At 46.0% G+C, this 11,058-nt stretch overlaps 1 protein-coding gene across 3 annotated transcripts in view; it reads right to left on the minus strand.

Annotated features, from left to right (window-relative positions):
* The window catches only part of LOC147012578 (pappalysin-1-like), a 227,682-nt gene that overhangs the window by 188,441 nt on the left and 28,183 nt on the right, over window positions 1-11,058 (minus strand). For all 3 annotated transcript variants that reach the window (XR_015050994.1, XR_015050995.1, XM_085853554.1), the window contains exon 2: window positions 2,603-3,680. Coding sequence is in view for 1 of the 3 variants with exons in the window: in XM_085853554.1 (XP_085709680.1) it covers window positions 2,603-3,618 (1,016 nt within the window). In the remaining 2 variants the exon portion in view is untranslated. The remainder of the gene's footprint in view (window positions 1-2,602; window positions 3,681-11,058) is intronic.

Genomic DNA, 11,058 nt, shown 5'->3' on the forward strand with positions numbered 1-11,058 from the left:
GCAAGGGGAGGAGGGCTAGGCCAGAGAGGAGATGGTAGAAGACAGAAAGACCACCGACCTGCTTGCGGTGAGAGTGTGAGAGACCCAAAGACTCAGCCTCATTAACGGGAGATACCAATAATCCTAAATGCCTTGGTTTCTACAGCGTGAAGCCGAGAAAGGGGAGAGGCAGGAGCACCAGCCCGATGGAGAGAGCAGTACTCCATCAGGCTGTGAATGAAAGCTTTGTATGTGGTCAGGAGCTCAAGTGGGCCAAGGAAGGACTTTACACAATGGAGGATGCAGAGTCAGCGACTGGCTTTGGAGGTCAACTTGGAAATGTGGCTTTCCCAGGAAAGATCATGGCAGATAGTGAGACCCAGTAGCTTGAATGAAAGGACTTCAAGAGGATTGTTGAGATAGTAGATGGGGGGGTCTAAACGGTCCTTTCAGAGAGACATAGTGAGAGTGTGAGATATGGCAGGGTTGAAAAACATTTCCCATGTGTTGGACCTTTTATGCAGATCTGCAGAAAGCAAAGAGGCTGCTGCTTGCCGATCTGAGGGATCTCCCCCACCCCTCGTCTCCTGCACCCTCGTGGAGGTGGATAATTCTAAAGGGTTTTTTGTTCATTTCTCGGCTTTACCCATGTCATATTAAAACTGCCAAACTGAACCCTTCCTTCGGACAAGGGTGTGATGTTTTTTAATCACTTCCGTGTTTCTTTATTTATTACACTGCGCTCGCAAAGCGAAAAGCAGGGTTAAGCGATCAGTCGCGTACGGACGTATAGCGTCCGTTTTACGTTTGTCGTGTCTACATTTTGTTAAGGCCAAAGGTCAACATTGGTCAATTTTCTAAAATCCTCAATTTTCATCCGATTGACTTGAAGTTTGAACAGAATTTGCATATCAGATCATGGAGTTCAACTACCAATTATTTTTGAGGTCAACATCGGCCAAAAGGTCAACATAGGCCAAATTTCTGAAATCCTCAATTTTCATCTGATTGAATTCAAGTTTGAACAAAATTTGCATAACAGGTCACTAAATTCAACCACCAATTACTTTTGAGGTCAATATTAGCCAAAAAGGTCAACATAGGTGAAAAGGTCAACAGTGGCCAAATGTCTAAAATTGCCAATTTTCATCCGATTGACTTGAATTTTGAAAAGGATTTTCATAAAAATGACCATCATGTGTCACGTGGTACGGCAGCCATATCGGATCCAAGGGAAAAATCTTTGAAAATCTTCATGGGAGAAACCACTTCACCGATCAATGCAAAATTTAACCAATTGATCAAGTTCCCATGGGAAATATTGTTTGATGAAAGTGACGTCCATTGTTCACGTGGTTTGGTTGCCATGTTGGATCAAAGGAAAAAAAAAACCTTAAAAAACAAAAGAGTTAGCTCGCAACAAGTCCTTATGGGAGAAGATATGTATTCTATGTGTGACTGTGCAAGATATGTATTCTATGAATACCATGTGGTTTACCATTGAGATTCAGTGTGTATGTCCAGGCCATAACTATTTTTCCAATTGAGCTTTTGTCATCAAATCTTCAACAAACCTTGTTAATGAGAAAATTGAGAAGCCAAGTGAATAAAATGTACAATTTTTTAAACTTTTGTTTTGATTAACTTGACAAAGTGGATGCGGACAGGCGATGCAATTTGGGACGCTTCTTAGTTTTTTTATTTCCTTTTAAAACCATTTCTTTATTCTGCCTCTCCCTTTACCCTCCCTGCTCTCTGTCTCCCTCACATCCAGACCGTTCGTTTTGTGTCTCTGTCTCTGTCTCCTTTTTTGGAAGCCTGGAGTTGGCTTAACAGATAAGATGGCTTGATTAATATCTTAGGGTCTTGAGTTTGATCCCCTGCCCACGTCATTGAATTAACACTCTGTGGGTTGACCCAGCCTCTCATCATTCCGAGGTCGGTAAAATGATCACCAGTTGACTGGGGTAATAAGCCATTCGAGTGTCCTGCGTCGGAGTTGCGAAACTTGCAGGACTGCACTCCTTAGCCAATGAAACTGCCTCGGCAGCCCCAATGTGCCTTGAAAGGAATCGTTATTTACAATAATTGGGGGGGGGGGACAATTGCCCCCTCACCTCTGAAGCACATGTTGATGAATCACCATGCCTGCGAAACACCAAGATGACAGTTTATGGCTGGGTCGAGATTCAAACCCAGGATACCAGGATATATGGCTAGAGGATACGTTGTCCCTCTATGCCATCCTGCCAGGCCTCCCCACTGTGAGATGATCACGTGGTCGTTGGACTGTGTCCCTCATAATTATCCTTTTGGTGTTTTGTGATCCCCAAAACACCAACATTGTTTATTAATGAATTATTAAAGCATCGACACATATTTCCCAAACAAGTCACCACAATTAAATTTACATCTCCATATGAATAAAGTGCAAACATATGTGCAATATCGTTTTAATTTAAAAAAAAAAAAAAAAAAAAAAACAATCTATATTAAAAAATATTTAAAATTATATAACAGCGCGATGTCGCCGTGCTGTAATAATAAAGTGATTAACACAATCAAAAATATAAATTTACCCAAATTAACATTATCCTTTCTGCAAATTTCTTTCATAAAATACCTGTGTGGTGATTCGGGGTCAAAGCAGTTTTTAGTGACGTCGGTAGTGCTTGCGTCACAGCAATCCCCACCATCGAAGTCTGCCATGGGGATGTTACATTCAGGCTCGCAGAGACCATTCGCCTCTCGGTGAAAGCAATCCGTGCGCAAAGGTAAACAATCGCCCGCGTCGTATCCCGTTGTTGAGTGGTTGCACTCTGGGTCACACACATCATCTGCGAGATGGCTGAGCTCACAACTGGCCAAGACAATGCGGTTCCGTAAAGAGGAGTTCAACACCTCGGTGACGGTGAGCTCCCAGGTGATGTTAAGTGGACGAAAAACGGACAGCAGGAATGCATGTTGCAAGGATATCTGCTCTGCGGTGACGGTTGGTTGTTCACGGTCGTCATTGTAGATGTTCACCACTTGGTAACGTATTACCTTGTTTTGCCTGAAGGTCCACTGCTTATTGTAGCTCTGGATGACGTCCAGGTTATCACAAATTGTCTTCCCACATCTCGGGATGGGTAATATTGGTCCACGTCCCTTGAGCAAGTCACCGCTACTTAATCGAGGGAAGGATATCAACTCGGGGATTGTCTTGGATTTTCCAGGTGACCAGAAATGTCGAATTCTCCTGAAGTCATCAGAAATGATCAGGCCAGGTGAATCCTTTCGAACCAATTGATGCGTAACAGTTCTGACGTCTGAGTGAGAAAGAGCACGACTCCAAAGGCGAAAGTGTTCGATTGCTCCTCTGTAATTATGGAGCGATTCGAACTCGTCTCCCCCGAGTGTTAGCACCTTGCACGTACCAAAGCGAGCATTTGTTAAGTTTCCTTTTTGCTCGTGGCTTTTTCCCACGAGTATACCATCCACGTACAGTGCCATCGAGCGCCCGTCATAGGTGGACACAAGGTGGGCCCAGGTGCTTGGTTGATGAGCACTTCGGTCATGGATGATGGAGGCTCGGGGTGCGCGGTCAGTGCGAAGGGAAAAGAAGAACCTTGGGTCTCTATTTCTGTTTTCATCCATCAGAGATATTCCGAGTTTCCAGCCCTTGTTGTTGGGGATGTACGAACACGTATCATGGTATCCTGTGACAGGTAATAACATGCCTCACATACAGCACGAACACTACAGACACACCGACACAGAGAACATTTAGTAGATAGCTATGTTTGTTATCTCCGCCACCGAAGGTGAAGGAGGTTACGTTTTCACCCTTTTCTCTCTGTCTGTCTGTTTGTTTGTTTGTTACTTGCAAATGGAAGATTTTTCAAGTATATTGGTTGTAGTCGATTTTGTTATTCTGTCCGTTTGTCTGGTTGTCTGTCTGTTTATCACCTACAGGTCACAATTTTAAACCGATCTTCAGGAAACTTCACCACATGGTAGAGTTTGTCACAAGTAAGAAGCCTATTGTTGTTAGGTCAAAAGGTCACCATGGGCCCAAGGTCAACAACCAAGGTGACATTTCCAAAATCCTCAATTTTTATCCTATTGACTTGAAATTTGAAGAGGATTTGTATTTCAGGTCATTGAATTCAAGCAGCCAATTATTGTTGAGGTCAACATGGACCAAAAGGTCACCATGGGCCCAAGGTCAACAACGAAGGTGGCGTTTCTAAAATCCACAATTTTCTTCCGATTGACTTGAAATTTGAAGAGAATTTATATTTTGGGTCACTGAATTCAACAAGCCAATTGTTTTTGAGGTCCACTTCGGCCAAAAGGTCAACATAGGCCAAATTTCTAAAACTGTCAATTTTCATCCGATTCACTTGAAATTTGAAGAGGAGTTGCATATTTGGTCATTGAATTCAACCACCCATTATTTTTGAGGTCAAATTTGTTTTATGGACTTTGCAAATCTCGTGCTCAACATGATGCCGTGTGTGTGTGTGTGTGTGTGTGTGTGTGTGTGTGTGTGTGTGTGTGTGTGTGTGTGTGTGTGTGTGTGTGTGTGTGTGTGTGTGTGTGTGTGTGTGTGTGTGTGTGTGTGTGTGTGTGTGTGTGTGTGTGTGTGTGTGTGTGTGTGCAGGATATCTCAAAAAATTTGTGGAGGGATTTGGATGAAATTTTGTGGATAGGTTGGGTGTGTGACAAGGACGAACTGATTAGATGTTGGTGAAGATCCAAATCCAGATCCGGCTACTCAAATTTTTGAAGTGATTCTTCACCATTGAGAGATTAGGCTAAACCGATATATAGCATGATATCTCAAAAAGTTGTGCACAGATTCTGATGAAACTTGGTGGACACGTTTGGTGTGGGACAAGGAAGAATTGATTCAATTTTGTTGAAGATCCGAATCCGGATCTGGATCTGATAACATTTTCACTGATTCTTCACCATAGAGAGATGGGGCCAAAATCGATATATAGCACAATATTTCAAAAATATATTGGGCCCGATATATTCTCATGGATCAGGCATTGAGTGGCTGAGGTATGCACTCTATCGAGTTCCCTTATAGTTTGCAAATGGGATGGGGAGGGGAAGTTTGCAGGGAATGCTTGATTGAATGAAACAAATGATTGTGCTCTTGGAAAGCATAGGAGCCAGCAGAGAAAAGTTAAATGGCTCACCTGGCACTCTGGCAGGTGTAAATTTTTACACAAAATTCCAAAGAGTGAAACAGTCAATAAACAGCAAAATGAAGAGTGCACACATAAACCATTGTGGTTAAACCAATCTGAAACAATGAGGTTTAAATTTTACTTTAAAAACTACATGTGCTGCTGTATACAACACTCTATAATCTATACATGAAGTCTTGTTCTTCCTTGATTGTTGACCGCTTGGTGGAGTGTAAAGCGCACAATGATAGTAATACAAGCCAAACCTCGACTCTTTATACACCGTATACAGTGTTTCAGCAGACAAAATGTACCTCTTGGAGCACATTGACTGCCAAAAGCGATAGTGTAGTCTGTAGTGCATTAAAAATTAATGAATACGCAGAACAACAGGCTTGGTTTTTCTTTTGCTATTGTAAACCATGGATGATGTCACATAAACAGTTAAATGATGGCATAAATCCATTGCAAGGTGAAAGATTTAAGAATTAAATTCGATTGAATCAGTCATTTTGTTGTCTAATTTATAAAATATAATGAGATTTAGATTTGAATAAAAATTAATTATTTTATCAGAAGGAAGTCAAGTAATTTTTCAGGGAAAAGCAAGTATATCACTGCATTTTAATACGAGTCCATGAAGCTGAAATTATTCCCACTTCCCTCTCGACATGTTATCCTCTCCACTTGCCCACCCTCTCTTCCCCACTTGTCCACCCACCACTCCTCACTTCCCCACCCTCCCCTCCCCACTCTCCCTTCCCTCACCTCCCCACCGAGCTCTCCCCACACCTTCCCTTTCCACTTCCCCACTCCACCCCTCACTCCCCTCCCCACTCTCCTCTCGCCACTTCCCCACCCTCCCCTCCCCACTCTCCCTTCCCTCACCACCCCACTTCCCCACCCACCCCTCCCCACTTCCCCACCCACCCCACCCCACTTCCCCACCCACCCCTCTCCACTCTCCTCTCCCCACTTCCCCACCCACCCTCCCCACTTCCCCACCCACCCCTCCCCACCCTTACCTCCCTCCCCTCCCTCCCCACTCTCCTCTCCCCACTTCCCCACCCACTCTCCTCTCCCCACTTCCCCACCCACTCTCCTCTCCCCACTTCCCCACCCACTCACCCCTCCCCACTTCCCCACCCACCCCTCCCCACCCACCCCACCCCACTTCCCCACCCACCCCTCCCCACCCACCCCACCCCACTTCCCCACCCACCCCTCCCCACTCACCCCTCCCCACTTCCCCACCCACCCCTCCTCACTCACCCCTCCCCACTTCCCCACCCACCCTCCCCACTCACCCCTCCCCACTCACCCCTCCCCACTTCCCCACCCATGCCTCCCCACTCTCCTCTCCCCACTCTCCTCTCCCCACTTCCCCCTCCCCTCTTCCCCCTCCCCTCCCCCTCTCCCCACTCCCCCTCCCCTTCCCCCTCTCCCCCTTCCCTCTCTCCCCACTTCCCCTCCCCTCCCCACTTCCCCCTCCCCTCCCCCCACTTCCCCTCCCCTCCCCACTTCCCCCTCCCCTCCCCCTTCCCCTCCCCTCCCCACTTCCCCTCCCCTCCCCTCCCTCCCCTCCCCCCTCTCCTCACTTTCAACGTTTTGAAACAAACTTGAAATCCAGACGAGTAAAGTTCCGGTGATGCTAAAGTTTGACATCCGCAGGAAGAGCACAAATTTGTCGCATTCTTCCCTGTTTTTTTTTTAATCACATGCAAAATGGTGACATTTCTGCCCCTCTGAGAATTCGTCTTCTTTTAGCACAAAGATACACGAACACCGAGACCTCAAGGCAATGGTGCACAGTGGTAGATCTAGAGGGGGGTTGGAACCCCCCCTTCAGCTGCTGAGTACCCCTCACTCAACCCCTCCTTCCATCAACCATCCCTCAGGGTTGGTCGCTCAGGGATGGTTGATGGAAGGAGGGGTTGAGTGAGGAGTACTCAGCAGCTGAAGGGGGGGTTGCAACCCCCCAAACCCCCCTCTAGATCTGCCACTGGTGCACAACATATAGCGATTCCCGAGTTAGTTATTTCAGTATGACATGTTCCAGACAGTTCTCCATTTTGTCCAATAAGTTTCAAAGAGAACATGAATGTATGTATGTATGTATTAATTTAATTAATTAAGTTTGTTTTCACTGTCGAGGCTTGTATGAATACACAGAATTCCTTATGTGAGGGATCAATTTGGTTTTCCCCACTCCCCCCCCCCCAATCTTCTAATTTTACTTACATGATTAAACACTCTCTGCTAGTACCACAATTCGAATCAATACACCAAAACCACATTTGAATCTGCGCCAGAATCAAACTGCCAACTTAAACTCACATACACGAACTGTATTTTCATCTTAGTTATAACCCACCATTCAAGCTCACCCTTCCAACATTTGCTCGCAGCACAAACCACCATTGCCAAAAGCGCCGCTTCAACCACATGACGACACGCACCTCCATACGCCTCACCACTACCAACCACCTTCCTGCACCTCAGGACCAACAACCATCATCTCACCTTGCCCGAGGACGCCTTTGGCTCACGCTTGCACTCAAGCCCAGCGCCGCCACCAACGAAGCCTGTTACACATAAGCACATGCATGCGCTCATCGTTTCATTCTGCTCTCCTTTCAGCAAAGACCACCCTGTTATTCAGCATGCCATCGGAGCCCTTGCTCGGCGTTCGGACGGCGATCGGAGAACGCTGCCTTCCAGCCCCACGTTAAGTCAGGAGCAGATTCTCATGGCCTGTCAGGTCAGGTAAGGGAGCATGCATGAGGCAACGCATCGCTGCATCCATTTTCTGCCAGTACGCCAGGGGCCTCCGTCAGGCCAACCTCCAGGCAGATGCCTGGCCCATCCCCATCTCCTCAAGATGCCGATCAACCTGCTGCAACCACGAGGCACGTGGTCGGCCAATTGGCCTCCTTCACTCACGAGGCTCCCTCGCTGAGAGAATCTGGTGAGCATCAGGAAAATGAGCCACATGTCCATACAGCCACAGCTGACACAGATTGTGAAGGTAACAAATCTCATTTGATTCCCTATCTCAACAACCGCATGTTGGACACAAAGTCCGACCAGCGATATAATAGCCAAGGATTCTCCGAAGAGACATGGTACCAAAGGAATTTAGTGTCCATCTCAGATCTCTGGTCAGAGTCCAAGTCTTACATCCGTAGAGCAAGACTGGAAGCACCAAGGATCTGAAGACTCGGACTTTCATCCTCCCGCACAGGAACCAACAGCACCATGCCCCATGATCCAGTGAATCCATGACACCCCAGGCCCAAACCAGATGTCTATTGACATCTGGCTCACAGCCAGCAGAGACATGAATATCACTGCCCAGGTAAGTGAATCTCTCCATGACCTAAACATCCTCACCACAAACAAGTACACACAAGATAGCAGCATCCAAGATGTCATTGAAAGCCTGTATCCTAGTTTTGACCCTGTTACATTAAAGTGAGGTAAGTTTTGCTCTTTATTCCTTTGCTATCACATTAATTTGTCCCATTGCATGTCATTTGCCACACCACACCAATACTGCATGTCTCTGCTGTATGAATGTGAACAAACCTGTCTTCATTGGGCTGCATGTTCTTCCTCGCTTCTGCCCTGTAAATAAACCCTTGGCATTTGTTCTTCCAAATCTGCTCATGGCGTCTATTCCTTCATTGGTCAAGCAAAGTCCACGCGAGCGATAGCCAGAAAGTTTTACCCCACCAATTGCTCCGTGATTAGTTGGCGCTGCACTTTCTGTTCCGCTCGGCAGTAATCCGAGTGCAAGCTAAGGGTAAGAACCTCAGTTAGTAAAACCAACTCAACGGACAGGTCAACATAAAATGACAGTAGACCCTGCCTGACTTGACTCTGCTAATGTTTGTGGTTGTTTTTCAACCCACCGGGCTGTGGAGTTATCCACCACACGTCGGCCAACAGGACCAGGTGCCCGTGAGGAATCCGAATGCTTCCCCTCATGTTATCCCCAAACCGAGTCCGTAACAACATCGTAACAAATTAGCCAGACATGAAGACTGTTCTACTGAAAATATGTTCATCAATACATCAGCATGGGGAGTGAAAACATTATGCTGATACTATGCCTCATTGGACCCCCATGGACAGTTGTATCATGGGGATGACATTGAGGATATGCTCTAAATGTGTATAAAATACTGCTATGAACAGAAGTCTCAAACAGCCACTGACAGTTTATCCTCACACCGGCCTTCTCGTGGTAGAGTTGTTTTCACTAATGGGTACAGAGGTGAAAGATAAATCACTGGTGCCTTCAAACCAGTTGCTTGGAGCAGTTGGGACTCATTATCCTTGGTAGGCAACTCATTGAGAAGGAAACTGAATGCAAATTCACTGCTTCCTTGCAGTTCAGGTGATGAAACCAAAGACTAAAGGTTTAATGAGATAAAGGCAGCAAATATTATTTAAAGGAGGTGATCTTTGCATTTGTTAACCAATCAGCCACCCTTGGGCAAGGGTGGCCCATGGGTTAACATGTACTACCACCATTTTGGCCTCCCAGTCAGCATTACGTGGTCATGGGAGCAGGTGGAGGATGAACATGCAGGCAGCCGGCATGGCCTTGATGCTCGACAGAGGATTCTCTTGTGGAGAACAATGGGTAAATTAAACACCTGTTGAGTATAGACACTACCTGGAGCAATGGCAAACCACTTCTGTAATGCTAAGCAAGCAATCATGATCAGAAATCGAAGAGATAAAGCAATGTTGCTGGATGGTGAGCCCCGCAGTTTTGAAAGCACCCATTGGGAGTGTAAAGTGTTTTCATTCGTACGACTGGCCATTATGATGGGACTGGATCAAACTCGTAAGTAAATCCAGTCGTTCAAGTCACCAGACGTGAAAGTCAAACTCTGAGATTCGGAAACATTCACAATATTTGAACATGAAATGTAAGGTCAATAAATCAAGGAGTTAGATGCAATAAAGACAGAGATGGATGGAGCAAGAACTGCCATTTTTGGGACAAGTGAACTTAGATGGACTGGACATCATCTGTTTAACAGAATCCTTCCTCCCACAGGACATCCTAGACCCCTTAATGTCTCTCCCCAGTTCTTGCCTCCTCTGGTTTTGATAGGCCCAAACCCCACCATAGTGGAAAAGTTACACTTTACATCAAGAACTCAATTTCTCATTGTCCATTTGCTGCACTTACACCTCACAACCCCCAGGAGTACCTTAGGATGCAACTTCCCCTCCGCTCCCACCTTTTGTATCTCTGTATTGTAGCATCCTCCAAACAGTGACAACTCCATCTACATCAATCTCTCCGACAAGAAGGACCAACTTTTAACCACTTATCTCAGCCCTCTCTCTTCCTCTTATGTGGTGATTTCAATTGTCACCATGACAAATGGCTGGGTGTTGGTACCTCTCTCACCCAGCCATGGCACTTCAGCAAAGGACTTCTGTGACTCCATGGGACTGATTCAATCTGTGAACTTTCCGACCCATATTTCACCAAATGGAAAATCATCCCTTCTGGACTTGGTGACGACAAACATCCCCACCAATATCTCCTCCTCTTCTTCTGATCCAATTGATTCACATGATTATATGCTTGTGACAGTCAGCATCTCTATGGCCATTCTCAGAGAGCTGCCTGACCACCGGCAAGTCTGGCAGTTCACTCAAGCAAACTGACAGGGACTCCAAGCAGTGAATACACTTCAGGCCAAGTCTCCTATATCTACTACCCCTGATATCAATTCAGCCTGGGAATTCTTCAAATGAAATCTGCTCGTTCCTATGCACAAATCCATCCCACCTCGTCTACAGTTATCCTACCCTTCTTCCCACCGTGGTGAGGCAGCTGATTTGAAACAACTTGCCTTCATTT

This window comes from Eptatretus burgeri, chromosome 14 (genome assembly GCF_056783735.1).
Source record: "Eptatretus burgeri isolate ZD-2024b chromosome 14, Ebu_testis_v1, whole genome shotgun sequence".
Lineage (NCBI taxonomy): Eukaryota > Metazoa > Chordata > Myxini > Myxiniformes > Myxinidae > Eptatretus > Eptatretus burgeri.